The sequence below is a fragment of the Platichthys flesus genome, chromosome 24 (assembly GCF_949316205.1).
Source record: "Platichthys flesus chromosome 24, fPlaFle2.1, whole genome shotgun sequence".
Lineage (NCBI taxonomy): Eukaryota > Metazoa > Chordata > Actinopteri > Pleuronectiformes > Pleuronectidae > Platichthys > Platichthys flesus.
The window spans coordinates 549,913-574,075 of record NC_084968.1 but is presented as its reverse complement, the minus strand read 5'-3'; the positions used below and the strand labels follow the sequence as shown (position 1 = coordinate 574,075).

Below are 24,163 nucleotides of genomic sequence, written 5' to 3'. Positions count from 1 at the left end.
AGAAGTACGAAAGTAATTTCCATCTTTAATAATGTTTGTAAATGTCGTTTCCAGCATCAAGGTTTAAACTAACTTAACTAACAACAGATTTCATCGATATCGTGTCCACCTATCTGTGTGTCTGTGATATAAGATCTCAAAGCTTGTGTGTAACTTCCCTTTCATTCTTTTTTGTTGCTCCTGTTCCTCCTTGAGTCTTTGGTGAACAATAAAGGTTTGAAACTCATGTCCAGATTGGGTGTTTTGGAGGGCAACCCTGTTAACACCCTGTTAACTTAATAACAGATCCCATAGTCTAAAATCCCACCGCATTATATATGATTTTAAATGTTCCTCCTCAATGTCTTCACCCTTCAAGCCTTCCAATCTTCTCAAAAAAGCTCTTGAAGCTCCTTCTAAACTTCACTTTCCTCTACATTCATGCATTAAATTGAGCAATCAGTGATGCAAAGAAACAAATCCATATACATAATAGAATGGATAGATGAGGTTGTAGTATTATGGAGGAAACCTCTTTGGATTGGATCAATGAATGCTACACAGGTAAAATACTAACCTCAGACAAGACGCTACAAAGTTAAAATACTCACCTCAGACAAGAGCTAGCTTCTCTTTTTTGAATAGGAAAACTAAGCAGAGAAAATTTGGCAGAACAAAAGTATTTCACATGGATATATTCTACCCATACTACAGATTTTACAGTTTGTTATTTTTGTAAAATGTACTATTTACTCAGTTATTCTATTTATTTTTAGAGTTCTGAGTATTAAATAGTTTATTATAGTGACTGACCCCTGCATTAGAAGACATGGTCTTGTTTCTGAATTGTAATCGAATCACAACCAATGCTTTAAAATGTATCTGTCTTTTTTGGCAAGTATCACATCCACAAATAATCCCCAATATCCCTCTATTTTGAGCAGTGGTTCACATGGGGCGGCTGTGGCGTAGAGTGGTTGTCCTCCAACCTGAAGGTCTGAGGTTCGATCCCCAGTCTGACCCATCTGCATGTCGAAGTGTCCTTGGGCAAGATGCTGAACCCTGAATGCCCCCCCATAGAATAACAAAGTTCTGCGATTAGATGCACTGTATGAATGTGTGGGTGAATGGGTGAATGTAGAACTGTACTGTAAAGCGCTTTGAGTGGTCATCAAGACTAGAAAAGCGCTATATAAATACAAAACCATTTACATGTTTTCTCTTTGCAATTACAGATTTTACTAGTGTTGTATAAAGGCTTCCTCATCAAGAGGTTTCCCCTAACCTTATGCCAAGGCCCTCATGCGTTAGATGGAGTCTTTTATTATTTCAAAAAGCATAACTATAACAATTTAACAAATTATACATTTTTGTCATCATCATAAACCTCCAAGATTCGTCATACTGATAAACTCTTAAGTTGTGGGTCACGTTATAGAGATCTTTGATAAGTCTCTAGCTGGGTCCAATTCAGCTAACAGTGCATGATGTTTGTAATTCAATCAAGTTTATAATTAAATTATAAATCTCTATTTGCAAGCTACTTGTGACAAAAATAATTAAATAAATGATTGCAGTATTCTGATCTGAATGTTGGAGTTGTATTGTCATCTGGCATAAATTGGAAACTCAAGTAAAACACCTGTATCCCAATTGTGTACATCCTGAACAACATGCAGATAGCATATACCCATTCTTTAATATTAGTAAAAATTGCACACATATCTCGTTTGCCACGTATTTTAATTTTTAGCAACCATAATGCATTGTAGAAGATATATAAAACTCATCTCTGTTGCATCAACTCCTGTTTGAAAAAAAAGACAAAAAAACAAACCAAAACACAGCTATCAACAAATTTGTCTTTCGTTACAAAAAGAAGAGGAGGACACTGTAACTCCAAATGCTTCATCTATTGTGTAGCTGTCATGGTCCACACCAAAATGGCTCTTGAACTTTCAAAGACATACTAGCATGAGGATCTCTTCTGTACCTACACCGAAACAACACAAATTTGTAGTCCTCCTTTTAACACAGTTTCTTTAAAGCAATAAGCATATCAACAAATTTACTGACAGAGATAAATCACAGAAAAAGATAAACACTATGTAAAGCTACCCCTTCTTTACGCCAATGTCAGTCTGGCTTGTTTGGGGTGGGATGGGTTGGCTGATCAACAGATGCAGATCTAATCTCCCATGTGCAGATGTTCCACTTGTATGGCTGGGAATAAAGATGGTGGCGGAGGAGTTTTCTGGCACAAAGAGTCAATATGTAACGTGTTTCCAGGATTATGTTTTACTACTTGTTTCCTTCAGAAAAAAAAGCACCAGGAGAGCTTGTTATGCCATTTTCTGACACCAACACGTTTCCGTTTTCAGGATCAGTTTATATCCATCTTAACATCTTCTAGAAAATGAATAAGCAAATATTATACATTGGAAATGTCACGTTGCACTACAGGGGCAAACATTATGTGCTGACTAGAATGCATCGTCAACATAACATTGACTGTAGCATCGGGGGAGTGTATTTCTACTTTTTCTTCAAAAGACGTTGGCTCAGAGTTTCCCACTGAACTTGGAATGGAACACAACTTGATGTATTGAGTGGATGGATGGAAGGCACAGAAATCAACTGGTACTACTTAACAACAAGCGTACACAGACTGGTTCAAATCTTCTTCACACCACATCTGCACTTACTATTTAGGCATCTTCTGTTTAAGTAGCAGTCAGACTAAGTGTGATTCAGGCCTTCATCTGGGCTGGATTCTTTAAAAATCCGACCATGATCTTTTTCATGCTCCCATTCAGACAGAAAAATAGATATGATATACAATAAGATGGAAGATGAGCACATTTCCAAACCGGAAGCTAGTCTTGGCCTCTGTCAACCACAAAGGAATAACCATGGACATAAAATCAGAGAGTTCCGGGGGGGGGGGGGGGGGCAATGGAAGCAAAGGGAGACCAAAAAAGCAAAATAATAACATCACCTACAGTAGAAGTAATTTCTCTGGATATTGGCAGAGAAAAAAAAAGTTTTTCAAAAGTTTTTCTTTTTCCAGTCAATCATTTGCTCATTGTCCTCTTCCTGTTTTGTCATTGTCCCTCCATCTTGTTGGGGTTAGGGGTGGGAGCATCTGGAGATGGTGGTGTTGGTTTGAGGGGTTGGTCACAGAATGAGCTTGCAGTGACATAGTTCTTTGTACATTTGCCTCCTCAGCCGTGGCATGTCCTGTTGGCCAAAGCTGAAAGGCTGCCCAAGTGCCAGACACTTGCAGTACTGCAGGGCGTCGGGGGGGGGGGGGGGGGGGGGGGGGGGGGGTATATGAGGGAAGGAAAAAACAAGTTATAGGCCTGCAAATTAACAACAAAACATTTTAAGTGCATTTACACCATGTGCAACATCAGCCCGTAGGTCTGCATGTGTTCCTCCAGTGCTGAGCGACCATCTCCATAGATCCTCATGTTACAGAAGCAAACAGCCTACTTCCTGAGTTAGTTTCAAAGCCATAGCCTCTGTAGTCTTTCTAAAGGCCGGCGCATGCTTCTGCAACTGCGTCTGCAGCTTTTCACGCCACTGTGTGGAAGGACTCGTTGCCATTCATGCTTATCCAAGCGCTGCGCGTGTTACAAAGCGTTTCCCCGCTCGAACACTAGGCGGAGTAACGTTTTTTGTCGAAGACTGTCTTAGAGACGCCTTCTTTGTGTGTGGCAGTCATCGTCGACTGATTATTTACATCGCCACGGCGGCTCCTCATAACCTTTTTTCTGGCGGACAAATCCCCCAGTCAGTGACGGGTTATATAAGTGGTCAAACTTTCGGATCTCTTCTGCCAAACGCTCTTCTATTTGATCCATATTCGTTCTTCTAAATCTTCTGTGTTTCTGCCGGTATTATGGGGCATGAAACCGGATATGCTACTCAGGAAAGGATGTAGTTAGCAGACCAATCACAGCCTTGCGGGCTGCGTGAGGCTTGTGGAGCTTTACTGTATAGTTAGAAAAATTGGGCGATGCACGTAAGCACGTAAGAAGAGATACATAAGCACGTAAGGGGCCCGGAAGGGCTCTTGCGCTTACGGCCCGTGAAAACGCAGAAGCATATTCCGGCCTTAAGGCTCCCACAGTGGTAGACACAGAAACCGAGACTGCATATGGGCCTGAATCATGACGGATATACTGATGAGATAAACAGTGTATCCCCTAACATTGACTTAAGTTGACTTTGAGGCTACAAAATAGTCCACATAAATCTGCATGTGTCAATAGGGGTTAAGAGAAACTCACCTGTAGCACAAAAGCCCCACAGTCACTGTCATTGTTCTGACGACCCACATTCTGCAACATACAATCCGTAATGTTAGCAAACCATAGCACAGATGCCACACTAATAATATGAACTATGACTATCAGCATCCACAGCCTACGATCCCCCACAGAGATCCCCAATTTTTTTATTAATTCTTCAAAGGGCTTGTGTAATGAGAAACCTCAATCTGCATCAGCGAGTCAAGTTAGGACAAAAATAAAACTAATAATGCATCTCACCATTTTAAAAAAGCCTTTCCATCCCGTCAAAAAGTCTTGTTGGTCTTTTTTGATGGCCTCTGCTTGCAGATACTTATAAATGTGCTGTGAACAACAAAATAATCAATGAAAAGACTACAGAGATAAAGCAAACAAACAGGTTTCTTTGTGAATTTATGTACAGTGTGTGTTTGTAAGTGTGTGTGTGTGTGTGTGTATTTGTGTGTCCAAAGTGTATAAACTGACAAATCCATGTATACAAATCTTGTAGGGACTTACATACCTGTAAAAGTACCAAAGGGGTTTCTATTGAATGTAGGGTCTGAATAATTCCAGCAATTAAGAATTTTAGGTTTTGATTCACAAGTTGCAAATTGATCAATTTAAAATCTATCTCCAACTAAAAGTTTGCAGTAAGAAAAAATAACAAGAGGCTATTTTCTCTATTTAAGTTTGGAAGTAGAGGTGAAATTAGATTGTGAACGATTCAAATTTCTATGCAGAAAGATTGATAGAACCATGCTCAAGTGTACATTGCTTAAGTATATATATAATCATGACATTCATGTTCAACCTGAATCTGCTCGCACTCTTTTCTTGCACTAACATGCAGACACGCACACACCGACACTGACCCGCTATAGTTTCAAATTGATTTGTTTCTAACCAACTCCACATTGTAAACACTTAAAAACATACTGATCGATACTTTTCTCAAATGAGCAAAAATCTTTCTTAATAGCTGCGTGCGTTAACAATTTTATTCAACCCCCACTCCATACCCTCAAGTAAAATTACAGTTATATACGCAGCTAAATGCAACAACACTATGGTATGAGGCCGTACATCTTCCAGGTCCTGCAATAACAATCAAAACCTTGTTAAAACAAATTGAATTCAAAAGAAACACAAGGGTGCTTCTACTTTGAAATGAGTACAGGAAGAGTTGCAAACATTTATGTTGTGACATAATCAATAGTAAATATTGAAACTGTGATCGATTATTTCCCCCGTTTATACTGCTATGAGTCTTGCATGGAATGCAGGGGAAATAGACGAGACCTCAAATCTCTATAAGTACAGTATGGCTCAGCGACGTGTGGATTCTCAAACCTGGTAACATGACACCGAAATGAAAAGCACCGTTCACCGGTGCACACGCAACGCTTATAAAGCCAGTGTGGCCTGAGTGTTAAAAGGGCTTTAATTAAACTAACAGGCCTATTTCACCCACCTACACCCAGACGCTATTAATCAGAAATGTTAATTTCTACAACCCTAACCCCTTGACCTGTAGATCATTTGCAAGTCTGCAGGTATAAGCTATAGCCGCACATCATTGTATTTGAAAAAAAACCTACATATCTATCAACATGTACATTCTTGTTCTGTGTACATGTTCAGGTAATCTAAATTTATTAAAAAAAAAGTATTAATAGACTTCCTTACAAGTAAAATAAGTATTTTCAGCTTTCTTTCACAAATATGGTAAAAAAAAAAAACTGAAAAAATGCAAAAAAACTCAAAGTGACATTAAATAAACATTTATTTTGAATAATCAAAAAATTCCCAAACAGCACCAGAAACCCTCGAAACACACAAAACACCCCAAGCCCTCTGCAAACACAGGCAAGACCCTGCATGTTAGTATATTATAAACTGGGTTAATCTGAACACAATTCAGGATAAAGAAACAGGCTGACGGTCCATGTTAACAGAGCAATAGGAGGTGTGTCAGAATAGACTACACCTGCCTGTTCTATGAGGGCAGTCTGCAGCCTGGACACTGCCTAGATGGAACGTTTAATTTGATGTCACCAAAGAAGTCTCAAGGCAGTTTTGTTTTTAATAAACTATGAGTTTGTGTAGTCTAGTCCTACCTTCGGGCAGCGTCTGTTGAGGGTCCGCTGAGAGTCAAAATATGTGATGGCTCGACGAGGAATGTCAACACTGACCAGCGACCAGTGAACCTCTAGGTGGATGGGGATCAACAACAGATCCTTCTGAAAGATGTCCACCTGATACAAGTCGAGTAAGATGAGAAGAGAGGATAGAGAGTAGTAGAAAGAGAGAACATTGTTATGTTTAATGTTACATACTGCTTCCAACCACTTGAAAGTACAGAAGAAATTGATAAGCTTTCTTTTCTAAACATTGGTGAGCACTTTAATTAACCATGCAGACTAGAAAGAGTTTGTGCAGATGAAAATGGGCGGGGTAGTTATTTTACCAGTGTGTATGTGTACAAATTAACAACATTGCATTGGTACAGGGTATCTCCAGATGATCAAATTCTATCTACCTTCAGAAAGCTGTATGCTTGTTGATAAGGTTCACAGAAAACTTAATCTATAGAGTTTATGCTGAATATTGTCTGACTGCCAAGGATGGGAAAAACTTGTTGGGAAAAGTTTTTTTAACTGTCCAGAAACACAAGCAGGATTTGTCACAATGCCGCAGATTGCCATTCTGATGGGTCAACAAGTTTGTGTGAGAGACAATGGGACAAAAACAAAGTGTTTTGTGGACTCAAACACTTCAGCCGGCGCTCTTTCCGTATAGTGGTGACTAGATAATGAGTGAAAAAAAAAAAAAAAAACGTATTACTTTTCTCTGAATCTATTCTTACCTGCATCTTCACAAATTTGACTGGTTAAATGGTGTCACATGAGATGATTTACAATGCTGTAGCCATTTCCAAAAGGTAAAACACGTTTTATACATTTTATTGCAGTAGATGAACCTTGTTTATCGCAAGTTAGTAAGTTAACGTGGCCCAATATGCCATCTTAACTACTAAAAGTCAAAGTGTATCTTCTACGATTTGATTAAAGCCATGGCTAGGACTGAAAAAGTGGTTTGTTCCATGTCACAGTTTCATGTTTTACTCTTCCAAATAACATTTTTTTTTTCTTTCAAGATACAAGCTTAATTCATTTATCCAATTTTCCTACAATAGCCTTCCACCCAAACAACTTTAATGAGCCACAAGAAGGGACTGCATTAAGGAGAAAAAACCTTGCCATCAGAGTTGAGTAATATTAGTTATTTGTACTATTTTCACAAAAAAACTGTACGAGTATACATACATGTTTTACCTATGCAACATGCCGTTAAAAACATCTGTAGAAATGTTCATATATTATGGGAGAAAATTCAGTAAGCATTTCTCTCAGATTTACGAGGCAAAACTGCCCATTTCTTGTTATTTCTCCATCGCTATATGCTTTCAAAAAGTGGTTGCTGCTAATGCTAACCGATTACACCAAGCAGCATTTGTGAATAAGGGTTTGATGATGCAGTGTCTGACCTGCTAGACATAGGCTTAACAAGTCAGTCTGTTTCGAAATACACATTAAAACAGATTTGGTCATCACTTTGGTCATGTATACCAGCTTAAACATAGGAATCACATTCTCTTAGGGCTGAGCAATTGTGAAAAAGATCTTATCATGATAATATAATAGAGATAAACTCACCGGCCACTTTATTAGGCACACCTATTCAATTGCTTGTTAACACAAATAGCTAATCAGACAATAACATGGCAGCAACTCCATGCATTTAGGCATCTTAACATGGAGCACTGCGCAGCTTTTACTAGTAGCGTTAGGTGCCATCTGCCAGCCAACCAATGTGCTGTTGCAGCCTGAGGAAGCCTCCACCATGTTTTTCTTGGGTCTAGAATCTCAGATTAATACAGCCCTTCAGCAGCAGCAACAACATCAGTGACAGCTGCAACCTCTCCAAAAAAAACAACAGCAACTCGTAGCTGTACGTTATGTTGGTATATGACAATTGTTTTATCACCCAAACCTACATTTTCTCAAAATACATATTTAAATGGTCTCTCTACATTATGCAATTATTTATTTTGTAAAGTATTGGTATGGAAACAATATTACAGTAAAAGAAAATTATGGTTTATTCATCCTGGCCTACATATAACAAATTATTATTTCACATTACTGACTCCTAATTATTGTGTGATGGACGGTCACTGACTGACAGAGGAAAAATCCCCTACGGTTGAAACAATTGTGGTACTAAGCAATAATTAATACAGGATTAAGAAGGTTTTTAAGTGTTCCGTTTTGTAAGCTTCTGAAAGCTACACTGCTTGTGCATTTGGTATTTTGCTGAGTGAAATACACAGTCTAAACTTTCCAAAACTGTAACCCTCAGATTTTTATCATACGTTGACAGTTTGTTCTGTTACTTTTAATTGGTTCCCTATTATGTGTCTATGAAATATGAATAATGGAGGAAAGCCAATATCCAATACAAGTAGGCTACTATGGTTCATTTCGGGAGCATGTTGAGTAAGGTATTGTACACCATATATTTTGCAGTGCAGAATTTTCATTTTTTTATCATTTTTTGCCTATTAAAAATCAGAATGGCAACAGTTTTGTGATCATTGGTGTTTCTGCATTGACTACCCAACACAGAATAGCCACTGTTTTTCTTAGTGCCCCTCTGACTGTTTAATAGAGATGCTGACATTTCTCGATTCTTAGATGAATCGCGATGTGGACTTCGACAACACTACATCGATGCAGTGACATAATATAATCGATTAATGTTTTCAGCTACCTTCATTGCTTAAGCGATGTCCCACCGCTGAATAATTATAACCAGCGCTGCTTCAGGACCAGGACAGACGCACATTTAAAAAGGTCCGGTCGTCCTGTGTCACTCTGTCAGAGTCTGTTTCCTCCTCACTGCGCTCACTTTACACATAAAAATAATCACCACGACTGTTCACAAAGTTATTAGGGCACGTACAGGACTGACATTGACTTTTTTTTTATTTGATTCGTCTTAGAGATTATAAGACAAATGTAATGTAGCGTGATCAAAAAGTCAGGACATCAGTGTTAAAGTGAGCGACTTCTATACTTTTTAAAACATTTTCTAAATAAAAAGAGTTCATGTTCGTCCGACTGATTTTATTGATCATGAAAAAGCAGCCATGTGCAGTAATCTAGAGAGCTGTGGATGCGATATATTGAAACGCATCGATGTGAATCGAATCGTTGACTGCTGAATTGTAATCGGGCGGCTGTGGCTGAGGGGTAGGGTGGTCGTCCCCCAACCTGAAGGTCGTTGGTTCGATCCCCAGTCTTAACCATCTGGATGCCGAAGTGTCCTTGGGCAAGATGCTGAACCCTGAATGGCCCCCATAGTATAACAAAAGTGCTGCAAGTAGATGCACTGTATGAATGTGCGTGAATGGGTGAATGTGAAACTGTAGTGTAAAGCGCTTTGAGTGGTCATCAAGACTAGAAAAGCGCTATATAAATACAAAATCCATCCATCCATTTAATGGAATCGTGAGGCTAGTGAAGATGCACACCTCTACGGTTTAGTATGTTTGTCATGTTGCACTGTACCTGCTGTTCTTTTTATCGTTATGATCTGTTGACCAAACTTAAGTTAACTGTTGCATCGAAAAGGCATGATATTGAGTTTGTTTTAAATAGGAAAATTATATTAATATTGATAATAGTTTTAAAGTGCTGTGATACAATTTTAAACTGTAATTTTCAAACACGTACTGAATGTAGAGGCAAATAAGGATATCACTGCGTGACTATAAATACATTTCTTGCAGATTAGTAAATCTAAATAAAATTCATCATTACAGTTATTAAATATAAATTAATATCATGCAGATAAATGGTACATCTAAATTAACTGGACCCAGATAATTAGGAAATGTTAAAAAAACATTTTGGTTTAGATTTATTAATTAAATGCATACATTTTAATTAAATGTGCATTTTTGAACATCGACTTGAAATCACAGCTTTCCTACTTTTTTTATGAACAGGCTGCAGCTGGAATAATTAGAATGATACCAGGTAAAAGTGGAAAATAGGTATTCATGTTATTTGTTTATTCCATGTTTATTCCAAACATTTTGTCTGACTTCCAAACCCCCAGTGATTATTGACATCATGCATTAAATGCATCCTGAATGCATGTTCTTATGATCAGATTTCACTCCCAGCTACATACATATGCAAACAAAAGTACGTAATTTGTACTCGTGAACAGTACACCAAATTAATATTTTATCTCGTCTGAGTTTACAGATGTGTCCGATGAAACTGCGTTTCTGTGTGCGTGTCTGTATGGGTCAGCACAGGCACAAGAGAGACTGAGTATAACTGCTGATTCCTTACACTGAAACATTGAGTTGCGAGTGAGCACCGCAGCGACTGGCTGCTTGACACAGTATCTCTGTCTCCCACTTTAACTAAGCTAGACCCGGTAGACATCCTGCGTTGTCCCTGTGCCAAAGAAAGGTTGTATCAGTGCTCCCAGTGACTTCAGACCTGTGGCTTTAATGTCACATGTCATGAAAACCTTCAAGAGGATCATCCTGCAGCACCAAAGGCCCCTGATACAGGACAACCTGGTTCCACTATAGTTTGCATAGCAGACTGACCTTGGGTTGATGCCATCATGTACCTGGATCACAGGGCATACTGAGCACACCACCGGAGAGGCCACAGAGCAGCCCACAAGGATTATATTCTTAAAATGTTCCAGTGTGTTTAACACAGTTCAGCGACTCAGGTCAGCCCCAGAAGTTCTCTGACATGGATCACAGACTCCCTCACTGTCGTGATTCAGTACGTCAGGCTGCAGGACTGCTTGTCAGATTGATTGTGAACAACACTGGTACACCAGTGTTAATTTCGTTGACGAAAACGATGACGAAATATATTCGTTAACGACCCTTTTTCCATGACGAAGACGAGACGAAGACGTAACGAAAACGGGTCTTTGAAAATAAAAACTATGACTAAATCTATTTTTAACTTTCGTTGACGAGACAAGACGAGACGAAAATGTTGGTGGTTGACTAAGTCACAATAATTTTTTTAACATCATCGTATCAGGCCGTCATGAAGTATCAGGAGTGGGCGAGTGAGTCTGTGTGTGTGTGTGTGTGTGTGCCTGTGCGCTCCCAGATAGCGCAGCGGTCCGTAGCTCCGCCCCCCGACTCGCGCACTCGCTCAGGGAGACACAGTGAAAGCAGAGCGTGTTCACGTGGAGCAGCCGATCAATGACTGACTGCTTCTTAACTATAGAAACTGTGAAAACACAGTTTCTCTGGTCTCAGCTGATCAGAGATCAGCGCCTCAGCTTCTTGATCAGGGCAGAAGCTGCAGTTGGTTTCTACCGAGCTGCAGTATCTGTGTCCGCCTCCAGTCTGACCTGCTCTCACTTTTTGTTTTCTCATTTAAAACTAAATATATATTTTTAAGCCATTAGGCTGCAGCTATATGTTTTTATAGAAAAGGAGTTTAATTTGGCTATTAAACGTGACTAAAACTAGACTAAAATGGATTTCGTTTTCGTCGACTAAAACTAGACTAAAATGTGATTTTTTTTAGTCGACTAAAACTAAGAAGGATTTAAATGACTAAATGACTAAAATGACTAAATGTGACCAAAACTAAAATGCATTTTCGTCCCCGACACCTTTTGTGATTAATGGCTTAGGAGCGGAGATGGTGGACACTATAAGTTTCAGGCAGTGCATCTAAACAACAAACTGTACTAGTCAGACATTACTGAGGCTCTCAACAGGAAGGGACACAACAGCATGTTCTTTCTGAGAAGGCTCAGGTCTTTTAACATGTGCAATCAGCTGCTACAAATGTTTTACTGTTCTGTTGTGGCCAGTGTCATCTTCTTTGCTGTGGTGTGCTGGGGGAGTGGCAACAAGCCGGTGAGGAAGGCCAACTCTGTAATGATGATGGAACTTGACAGCGTTGAGGCAGTGACTGAAAAGATGAGGAAACCAGAGGCCATCATTCTCTCTCAGCTGAACTGAGGCAGCACAGGAGCATATTCAGCCAAGTGCCTAAAAGCGCTTGGTGGGGTGTTCCATTGTTTCATCAGCCATCAGACTGCATAACTTCACAGCACCCTCTTTCAAACAACAAAATCTATAATCCTAGAAAGAACAGCTGAACATTTTATATAGGAATGCCACGATCCAGTATTATTATGCGATATTGACTAAACAGCTAGATCGAGTATCGGATAATGGGGCTTATCTATTCACGTCAATTCTATGTTTGTGTCGCATGCTACGTCATGCTTCAGCCGCACGCGCAGCATGCCGGTAGACTTGACTCACAACAAACAGACTTCACGCTTGCTACGCTAACAGGTTTAACGGCTACTTGCAATAAATGCAATGAAATGTTGCTAGGGGTGGTGGTAGCAATGCCAAATACAACATAGCAAACGTATTCAAGCACCTTCGGAAGCATCACGCTAAAGAGCACGCCATGTTCCTGCAGTTGAACAAAACAAAACAACTTTGGTGAAAGAACTGCAAATACGTGAAAGCAACAAAAAAAACATCATTCATTCATGTTTGGGATGTGCAACCCACTGTCCGTCGTCGCAAACAAAGGCTAGGTCACCTACTTGAACAGCTGGAATCACGGTAAAGTTTACCGTCGAGAAAATATATTTTTCTGCCTAAACTGTACAGGAAAGTGTGCAAACAGACATCAGAAGTGTACAGAAGATGTTAAACCAATGAGCTTCACCACAGATATGTCGAGCCCTGACATGTGGCCAACGTCGCATTAAGGTTCAACTCTCCACTGGTTGGAAGCCTCCCTGTGCAATGCTCCAAGCAAAAATCTTCCATAGAACACAGGGGAGTGCGCAGCTTTGACTGCTTTGCTCATACATTGCGGCTCGTAACCACAACAGAGTGAGTGATGCCACTGCTATATCTTATATTGGTTTCTGAATTACTGTTTCCGTATAATGTTTACAAAAAAGTTTGATTACTGTTCAGTTTGTATGTTTGACCAAGTTAGTTAAGCTCCTTGTTTACTCTCAGTTTCGTCTGCTATATTTTATATTGGATTTTGAGTTCCTGTTTGCACTTAATGTTTACAAAGAAGTTTGATTCCTGTTTTTTTTAGACAGATTTAACTGCTTAGCAAACATGGGGCTAACTTCTGCTTGTTTTGCCACTTAATGATTGTCAAATGATGATCAAAATGACAAGATGGTCTAGGAGAGCATCCCAACAACTTAATTGAAGACTTCTCAAAGAAGGAAATACTTACGTTTTTTGTCCACCGTTTGACTCCATCATATCCTTTTGTCCTTAGTTTATCATAAAAGAAGCTGTTGAAAAAGTGAACCTGAGGAAGAAAGAAATTAACATTTTAATGGAGTTTGGTGGGTTTGGCAAATGTGCCAAAGAGTCTAATTTGGTTAAAAGGGAAAGGAAAAAGAGGTACATCCGATGGGGATCATTTTCCTAATGCTAGATGAGACGTAGATGTAGGCTTGGCCGGTTCTGCAGGCATACACCAAATGTTTGATTCTGGTACGTACTGTATAGCCTATATGAAGTGATTTCATGAAGATTAAAATCGTTCAAATTGGTCCAGATCATAGGCTGCAGTGTCATGTCTGTGAAATTATCTCAATTGTCCTTACTGACTCATTGGGCTTTCCCCTTTTCTAGATGGATATAAGAAGTGAAGAGAGGGAAGATCCTGGAGGAATACCAGTTTGACTTCTTGGCACTGATTGGAGCATAACTAAATGGCAGCACTATCGCTCTCCTCAACAAGTTTATTTTTACTGGCCCTGTGTGTTTATGTGGATATTTGGGCCTGTTTGAGAGTTTAAAAAATGGTGGCGGGGGAAAAATGTATCACTGAAGTAATTCCACATGCCATTACAGAAAAGGGTCAGTGTTGAGCTGAGGTCTGTCTACTTGCTGAGTATTTTATGTGTGCCTCATGAACGCACACTGGAAAAATGATATCTACTGCTTTCAGACATGCACTGAACTCCGAAGATTCTCCGGACTTTCTCTGCAGGGATTGTATGTCTCAACGCAATAATCCGGTTGAGAGTATTAACTCTGCACAAAGTGTTGTTCATGTGTGAAAGGCAAACTCTGGAGAAAGTAGGGACTCAATTCTAAGGAGTTCCATCAGAGGTCATGTTTGAAAACAGTTGATGAGATATGGCGAGTGATTGCTTGTAGTGAATGATGTGTGCTGGGGAGGGAGGTAGAGAAGGTAAAGAGTGATTGTAAATTTGTTTTTTTTTCCCAGCACAAGACCCCCTACAAGATATATTGCAGGAATCAACTCAAGATCCCTTGGAATAATTTGACAGAGCCTATTTTGTAGATACGTACTTAGTTGTGTGGGGGGGGGGAACTTAGCACTGAATACTTATACAGTGGAAAAACAAAAATGAACAGCAAACAATCTGTTTCTGATAACACACACATTATAGCTTTGTTTTAGTCCATAATGAGTACATCATTCAAACATTCACAGCATTTGAGGTGAATCCCTAGACTAATGACTTCAGCAAAAGGTTATTGGAGTCAGAAGTGGGCAAACCTGGATTCTAATAAGTTAGACAAATTTAGACAAAAGCAGCTTTGACTACATTTTTTGTAACTTTTTATGTTTGCTATTCAGAAGAAGTTTCTGCTGATGTGAAACAGGCCTCGCAAAAGGGGATCTCAGACAACCTACGATCACGAGTGGGTGACTGGCATGAAGCTGGAAAGGGTTACAAAGTCTTCTGAAAGACTTTAGATTTCGATCAGTCTACAGTTAGACAAATTATCAATAAATGGAGACGATATGGTACAGTGCTTAGTCTCCCTACACGTGGCCAAGATGACTCCAAAGGCACATTGCAGAATCCTCGATGAGGTAAAGAGGAACTCTGGAGTAACACTTTCGAAGCCCGAAGGAATTATTGAAACTGGCTAACATCTCTGTTCAGGAGTCAACCATACTCTAAACCTTAATTAAGCAGGGTGTCCACCTAATTATAAATTGAATAGAAACATATTCAACACCCCAACCTTATTCAGTAACTTGTGCAACTTGGGCATAAACACATGGGAAGCTTAATGTAATCAGATTTGGTTTTAACCATGTTTAACAATCCAATCACTTTTTTTTTTTTTTTTTTACTTGTTTCACAGAGTTATTTATGTGTAAAATCAGTAGTTGGTACTTTATTATTATTTCCTTACCCTCTCTGGCACAGAATCCATGACCAGGTCACCATACATGTTCATAACCTAAAAAACAGAGCAAATGAACATGACATATATAAACAAACATCTTTAAGAGGGATACAGGACATTCTCTGATCAGTGAATAACTTTTGCTGAGATCAACAATAACAATTGCAGTGCCCTTAGCACAAAGAAAAGAAAGTGGCGCAATGGCACACTCATCTGTAAGCAGTCTGCCAACCAGTCTGATGACACTTTTTTTCATTTATTTGAGCAGAGAGCTAAGTTTTCTTAGAATACTTAGGTTTTCAAGGTATTTATATCATTGTAACCATTACAGAACTTCAAAAAGATTGAAGTAAAAACAGCCAGGGTTGTGTCTCAATATAATTTAAACATCAACTTACACATAGGACATACAGGCAACACCTGAATGCAATGTTTCCTTTATCACGACCGAAAATGACGTCATGTTCCAACCATGCCCATGTAGGGAGTATCGCTACATGGCCTTGGACCAACCCCCACCATCATCATCTCAACGGGGCGAGACGGCCCGGCTCCCCTGCTAGCGTTAGCTCGCAAGCTAATGCGCTCCACCCTCTCCCCGTTCAAAACGATATGGTTGCAAGATTGTATCTTCGTCTCCAGTAGCCATATTTCTATAGAGGTAATGGATAGCTAAAAATCTGGGCGCTTGTATCTCGTGAAGGAGAGAGGAGGGGTGAGGGGGTGAGGGGGAGAGGGGTGGGAGGGGGGCGGGGCACTCAAAACAGATCAATCTGAGGAGGGCTGTTTTAGACAGGGTAAAAAGGGCACGGTTTTAAATGATCCGTGTGGTATTTAGACCAAAATATGTAACAAACATTTCATTAAGACCCCAAGAAGGAACCATATCAACTGTGGTAAAATTGGCATACGATGGGTCCTTTAAAGTTTTTGTACACAATCTCACATAGGCTCAGTCTGACTAAAATGTGGGAATGTTTTTGACAGAGACTAAAGAAGTGAAAATTGGAAATGGCTTTAGTAGATAATAGAATTGAACCATATTGCACTGTGCACAAGCAAAGTTGTGCAAGCAAGGTATGGTAAGGTATTCCTGGATGACAAAATTGTGGAGCTGATGGTATAAAAAAAAATTGGCTGAAAAGTGTTCCAAGATATTAGATCGGCAGTGTCCATCGCGATATTTCACTGCATACATTTTCATATGCCAATTAGGTTGACATCGCCCCATCCTAACTAGAATAGAAAAAGTAAGCAAAGCTGGATTGGCGGATATACAGCACGTGCACAGGCTATGCATCACCCTTCTGATGTGTTTCATTGACGAATTGGGTCTCATTAAAGCTTTTCTTTACTATGACAAGTAAAATGTCATACGTGGAAACAGTTTATTGTATTAAGAGTTACAAGTCTGTCATGCCGTACCTGGTCGTTGAGCCAGTTCTGTCCATACAGAGTGCCCAGGTCATCCATAGTCAGAACGTGGCGTTTGTAATTGACTCGAAATGTTTTAGCCAATGCTGATCCTGATGAACGCTGGAAGGACTGTATTAGGTGCTGAACCAATGCTTTCCTAATGAACAAATCAAACATGAAGTCATATTAGAAGGGGGAAAAATGTAGCCATTATTTTGAATTTATCCTCTGGATTATGTTACAAATTTCATGAATTATGAAATGGACCCACCTACAGTGTGAAAGTGTCAATGGACCAGACCTTGGATTATAACTAATTTATGTTTTATTTGTTCACATCAAACATCATTATGGGTTATCAAAATGTATGCATTTGGCCTGAATAAAGTTCTGATGATTACTGTGGTTAACAATGATGATTAAGAGTGAAAACCCAACAGCGGTTTAGTCACACTATTCTTTGCGACCCAACTGTTACTTTTGATAGTCTTCTCATGCAGCACAACAGACACACAGTAATTATGACAGCAGAGTTACAGTAGAGAGTATCATAAGCCTAAGATTAATTATTGTAAGCAAATTAAATTATGTTTTTTATTTTGTGCGTATGTCACACTACCCAAGCTGAACAAAATGTAAAACTACATTTTCATTCTGTGTCAGTTTGAGTCCAATAGAGCTTTCATAGACACTGATATGTGGCCTGTACTGACAGTTTACCCGTTTTGAGGGAAATCTAATATTTTACATAATAAAGGCAATCAATCAAGAAAAAAGATTATTTAAACATTTATGGTATTATTTCCATAACTCTACCGAATTATCTTTGTACAATTCCTCCATTACCTACACACCATCTAATCAGACACTAAAGTAGCCACCAAACACTGTGTCTGACCTGTTCGGCTGTGAGAAGCTCTCACTGAAGATGTCTTGAAGCTTCTCCATGATGTCATCCACATGGATGGGGATCAAACTGCCATACTGCTGTAGAGATTCCTCGAGAATACCTTGAGACAGAAGAGTCATAAGACAAAACAATTGTCTTCACAAAATTCCTGACATATATACTATGGTTTCCATGCAAGTGGATCAATGTTTTCTTTAGAATAATCCTGTAGTTTTTGTGTGTAATTCCAGGTTCCATTAAGAACAAAAAAAGAGCAAAAATAAAACATAGTAGGACTCATGCAAGATCATATGTATCCTAAAATTCTTAGGGGTTGTTTGTGAGAACATGACCTGTCAGATTCAAACATTTCTAACTTCAGAAAATATGACCTGTAGATGACCTTCATAAGCATGATGAATGCCATCTTCACGCGTTTAAGCAGATGTGCATGAGAATGGCAAATTAGGATAATTAACGCATCAATAATACCATATAAGGCTACGCTTCCTGGCTCATGTCAAGAAGTGTTCATTCACGAAATTGTCATGAAAGTGTACAAGGAGCTTTAACAGTTTAGAGATTGATGTCCTACTTTCACAAATCCAGAGAGCAAAGTTGATCATTTTAAGCAGCATCAGCAGTGGAATTAAGAAACCAACTATAGCACCAGTGTTGTGTCACCTGTCCCTGAAAAAAATAACTGTTTTGATATGAAAATGCTTGAAAAAAACAAAAACTTTTTGTTCACGTTCAAGAGGGAGGTCTGTCACTGATCTGGATGAAAAATATGTGCAACAATATGTGATGCTGCACTGGCATGATTTCGGCTGTTCCTGGATTAGGCAGTGTAACACCCTCATTCACTGCAATATTACAAAATATTTGGAAATAGGTGAAGTTGGAATATTCTGAATCATTTTAGATGCAACTAAAGACTACATCTCTAAATAATAAGAGTTCATTCATGAGGAAAATTTTCTCTCTTGACAATTGTCTGGATCTACACCAGATGCAGATAAGGATCCACTAACCATACTTGAAAGCAAAGCTAACAGGGAAACAAAGGGGAGCTGAATTAAAAGTGTGACCAAGACAGATGTGACATTAACAGCTTACTTATAATCTGATTTTCATAGGAAATTAAGCTACACCAACAGCTTTCAGAGTGAATGACAAAGCCAAGACAAAATATAATTAGACATAGCACAGCAAATTTATTTGGCGGTGATCACCAGCTAAAACTCTCAACCTCTGTTCCATACCTGTCACACAGCTCATGTGTTCTTCGTTGAGGGTCAGTTCCAAAGGTTTGACCTCAGCTTCCCTTCTCCCTCTGTCCTCTTGGTTGTCTGTAGAGCGCCCATTTATTTGATTATCTGCCAGAGAAAGGAAAATGGATTTTTATATTCCCTATGCAGATTATTAGACTCAATCTTTTTCAAAAAAATGTGAAGGTAAGATATAGTATAAATCTGTATATAAAAAAAAAAACATGTTAAAAGTGTGAATATGTAAATATAATTTCCTGTAATATTTAGTAAGTAATATCAAGTACAGAGCCAAAACAACAATCAATGTGTACTTATGATAGTGTCTGTTAAATGTACCTAACAATACACACACATCCCTATTAAAAACAAAAACAATAAGGCTTTTGAAAGCATTCAATGCTTGTCTTCATTATTTATTGTGCAATTATTTCCTTGTGCAAATTTTTCATGCATGGAATATTTGTGCAAATATTGCATGCAATGCAAAATACTTTGCCAATCCAGATGTAACACAGAAACTTAACAGAGACTGAGAGGACTTCCGTTACGTGTGTTCTGTTAGTATACAACAATTATTAAAAACAGGTCAATGAAACAGAATGACGTTTAGTTGCTTTTGTCTTTTCCTTGTCCTATGGAAAATATAGGACTGTGCATCTTTATAGTCATCAACTAGTCTTGTTAAGAAGTAAATGTGGTGTACGTTAATACCTTTGTCAGACTCTCTGAACCTCTCATTGTTTCTGTCATCCTCTCCATCTGAGTAGGGGGATTGTTGATACCTTTTTATCCTCCTCGGTTTTCCATACAGATTGTAGCTTTTCCCCTTCCGACTCCACTGATGTCCTAGAAAGCATATCCACTGAGCACGCTGGCGCCAGCTCTTCCAGTGCTGACTTAGCCGGAATTGAAGACCTCCATGAGATCGCAAACGCTGCCAGCGCCTGAACCTCCTCAGAGCCCTGTACCGGCTGAGGTGGGGCCTGAACAAGCCCCCTACTTCGGCATGGGGGAGAGTATCCTCTACATTGACAACACCACCTTCTTCTGCCTTCTGTTGTGGTCCATAATGTTGAAGTTGTTGTGAATTAGAGTGCGCGGTGGACTGAAAAGGAAATTCAGGGATCTCCCACTGCACCTCTGCTTGGTCTCCTTCCCCTTCCAACTCCTCTTCTTCGTCTTCCTCCTCAATGTTATCCCAATTTTTGCCTTCAAACTCACCCTTGTCCTCCCCATCCAGACAGTTGTCTTCTTCCTCGTCACCTATTGGCTCAATCCCACCCTCCTCATCATCTACATACTTGCGTGTCCATACTTTCTCTTTCTGCCCCAGTCTGAGGTGCATGGGACTCTGTACACTGTGACCTGACACAGGGACTATGAGGTGGTCTCCAGGAATCCCACCTAAAACCAACATAAACACCGATTAATTTTTTCAACACGGTCCAACCATGTGCAGTCTTGACACAAAATACTTTTTCTTTTTTTCAGATAAACATGTTCAAGGCTATTTGTTATTGGTCGACTCTGTGTGATAGTTGGAATGTATAGTACAACAACTCATTAATTCAGTGCCGTTTAACGTATATCTGGGATTTACTGAAATGATTTCTGTCTGGCATCTGCTGTATGCTGTACATTCTAACTGTTGATGAGGTTTTCTATTACTCATCATAGGATATACTTGCTGCCAACCAACACTGAACTGCACTTCATTGGGAAGAGGATTAAATACAAATGTATTGCTAGTGTATGCTCCAAACAACAGACCTGCAGACATAAAAGCTTGTAAAGTGCTTCCAATATGCTTTACGTGAAGGTACTGGGGGTCACCTAGCCTGGATGCCAGACGAACTTAGCCCCGCCCACAACCTTTTCGGTCGCTCCGTTGGGGAGAAATTATGCCCGACCGGGCCAATCAGATTGTCAGGGTGGCTTTATACGATGATGGACAGATGATCAAAGGTAATGTAATCAACCACGTCATCAAAGTGCCTGCTGGAGAGTTGAGATGTGTAGGTGCTGCCATTGAGTCTGTTTTAGAAGACATCGACAGCGCATTCATTTTGAAAGAGGAACAGAGAACGTGGAGGCGACGCCAAAGCACCGCGCTAATCCCTGTCGCGCCGGTGCTTGGCTGTTCACACCGGACACTGAAGCGACGCCGAAGCACCCGGCAGCGCTAATTATATCACCCGTTGATCCAGTAGATTAAAAGCATATACTTACTTGTTGCTCCAACATTAAGCAACAGCGTCGCAACATTTGTCTTTCTTGGTGTTGTCTTTATACAACATGTTCTGAGGATCATACAACTCACTGTACTTCTCCACTTCAATTATTAATTTAATGTCATCCATGTTGAAGAACTTCGCTGTTTGCTCCGTTAAATGTCGGGTGTCGGGGGTAAAATACGTATTCTCCACTCAAGCCTATGTGGGGAATACGTAGCCCCCCCTCTCTCTCTTTATCTGTATCACTGCCTGTGTGGCTGTAGTGGATGGGCAGAGGGGGACATTTTATAATGTCATTGGTCAAATTAAAACTCCAGGACAACAGAAGGGGACTTCAAAGTATGGGATGCATATTTGATCATTTATATCATATAAAATATGTCATCAATATAGGTTAAGATCTTTTCAGTGTGTTTCCTGGTGCGATACACTCGCATCAAGCGCAAAAAATAGACTTGACGCCGAAACGATCGCAGCACAGCGCGAGGCAGCCTTGGTGCAGGGCGGCTTTTCAGCCTCCGGTGTGACCCGCACAAAGTTTTAACATGGGAGTGGATGGGGGCCAGCTGTTATTTAAGGCTTGGCGCTGCGCTGAAGCGTAGCTTCGGCATCACTTCAGCGTCCGGTGTGGACCCGGCATTAGTAAATAACTCACAATGCGTCGCTTAACATACGTTACATACTACGTTGCTCTGATTGGTTGTAGGTCTATCCAATTGAGCGAAGAGGAATGTTATTTCCTGGTTCGGTTGAAACACGCCCCATAATCACAGCCCAATGGAGCGATCTCAGACTCTAGAATTGTGAGTCTGACAATGTCAGGCTAGGGGTCACCTATAACCTGACTTGACACATTTGCACAAGCATTATTCATAATTATACAAACCTAACTAGACGGTAGACATATTATTAAGCAGAGGTGAAATGCCTACCTCCCCCTGTATCATCCTGCCCCACAGCCGTAAGACCCAGGTCGCCTTGCCAGCAGTTCTGGGCCAGGCTACCGCCACTGTCTCGCATTATCCACGGACAACCCACGACCTGCGCCAGCCTGTCACCTACAAAAAAAATCAAACAGTTTACATTGTGGCACTAATAGTATTGACATCTTACAATTTAGATATATTCGCACAAGCTTGCTGTCACAGCAGGCTCTGTCAAGAACTCCGCCAGCGTTGTGAAAACCACCATAGTCGATTTCAGAGGAAGCCAATTTTTTCGCTATATAAATGCAGTTTACTAGCTATATCGGACTGAGAGAAGATTCCTATGAACACAGCAGCTGCACAGTGCCCCAGTCTCACTCCATACACGATTCAATTACCAGACAACTTTGAGGAATACCTATGTCCAATTGTAGATGCAGCCCCAAGCTGGATGGGTACTAATGGTACTAATCCCGCAATATTGACAGAGCTACACCGGCAAGTCGATTTCGAAGACATTTTATCACAGCAACACTTCCAATAGCGGTCATGTAACTGGCACCTCTTTTTCAATGAAATACACAGTAGTTTAAACAGACCATACGTATGTGTTCCATTTCATTACACCCACAGGATTTGTTATAAACAGTTGTAAAACTAAATCATGAGAATAGAGTGCAACAACATCGTAACCATGTGCACCTAGTCATAGTGCGGATGTGCAACTTAGCTTGCTAGCTAGACTGACTATATTTACGGTACCACCGATCGGCTACGCGAATAAAGGAGCATAGGATTTAATAGTAAATATAATAGTAGATCTTTAGCTGGGAGTTGCTGCTTGTCCAATAGAAAACATTTCAGAGCAGCCGCTACGTGGTGAGAACAGTTCTTACCGATGCAGGGGGCAGTCCTCACCAGGGCTAGCTTGTGCGCGATCAACATTAGCCAAAACAACGTCACGGTTTAACCACTTAAATCTCCATAAAAATCCCACCGATTGAAAACATTACATTGTCAGTTACTATGGAAAGTTGAAACCACCGCACCACCATTATGAAGAATCTGAAATAAACAGTAATTTGTTGTCTATCCGAGCTAACAGGTTAGCTTGTTAGCCATGTTGTCGTTAGCTAGCAGAGCGTTGCTTAGGCAGATACCATATTAGCAACAACAAAATCCAACGCCTGGCTCATGTGCTCCTTACAAAGCTAAGTGCTGCATTGGTGTGCTTACCGTTAGCGTGCAGATTTATACGAGTGAGTCCAGTTGCTTCTGACTGAAAGTTGGGCGTGTTTAATACTGTGTCGGGATGGGACCAAAACAAATGCTAATTGTTGTAAAACCCAATTCAATGAAGTCAGGTGTGGAGCAGCTAGATGTCACCTCCCTGCGAACTTTGATTCCATTTAGGTCTTCCGGTTCAGAGAAAAACGTAAATATGATCAGCGATGGTGGAATCCCAGTCGAAGGTATACGTGAAATGGACTGGGACGATTCGTTTAAATTCTGTTTAAAATGTCTGTACGGAGACCAATGGTGGCAGAGCCCTGAACCGCTGCTGTTTTTCGCTCTCTCAACTCCGTCGCGTAAGGATTGCGTCACACCGAGCATGCTTTTTAAGGGTAGCCTTTCATTTTGGACCCTCGCCTATAGTCTATTACGAAACACAAATCTAACAATTAATATTGAATGAAACCAGATAAAATGGCCTCCAGCATTTGGAGTTAAATAAAGATGAACGGTTTAAATGCGGGTTTCATTTGTATTTATCCTTCTGATTGGGCTTTGCTGGATTAGTCAGATTTTGTTATGGTTCATTGATTCCATATGATACAAAGA

At 40.0% G+C, this 24,163-nt stretch overlaps 1 protein-coding gene across 1 annotated transcript; it reads right to left on the bottom strand.

The window, feature by feature from the left end:
- Positions 1 to 1,705: 1,705 nt before the first annotated feature.
- Positions 1,706 to 23,897, bottom strand: senp3b (SUMO specific peptidase 3b). The gene is made up of 12 exons (XM_062383867.1): positions 23,558 to 23,897; positions 22,328 to 22,453; positions 19,873 to 20,565; positions 19,153 to 19,266; positions 17,897 to 18,008; positions 17,008 to 17,155; positions 15,589 to 15,636; positions 13,634 to 13,711; positions 6,395 to 6,532; positions 4,536 to 4,619; positions 4,275 to 4,325; positions 1,706 to 3,267 (listed from the first exon to the last, which is right to left on the bottom strand). Exons 2-12 carry the CDS (start codon positions 22,413 to 22,415, stop codon positions 3,157 to 3,159), a joined length of 1,665 nt encoding a protein of 554 aa, XP_062239851.1. The 5' UTR covers positions 22,416 to 22,453; positions 23,558 to 23,897; the 3' UTR covers positions 1,706 to 3,156.
- Positions 23,898 to 24,163: the final 266 nt, after the last annotated feature.

What these genes read in the sequence shown, in the direction of transcription:
- senp3b (XM_062383867.1), bottom strand. Translation starts at nt 22,415, where the DNA reads ATGCGAGACAGTGGCGGTAGCCTGGCCCAGAACTGCTGGCAAGGCGAC. An exon ending in GGAAAGGCTTTTTTAAAATG is followed by an intron (nt 4,326 to 4,535) that starts GTGAGATGCATT and finishes TGTATGTTGCAG; the next exon opens with AATGTGGGTCGTCAGAACAA. An exon ending in GTGGGGCTTTTGTGCTACAG is followed by an intron (nt 3,268 to 4,274) that starts GTGAGTTTCTCT and finishes GACGCCCTGCAG; the next exon opens with TACTGCAAGTGTCTGGCACT.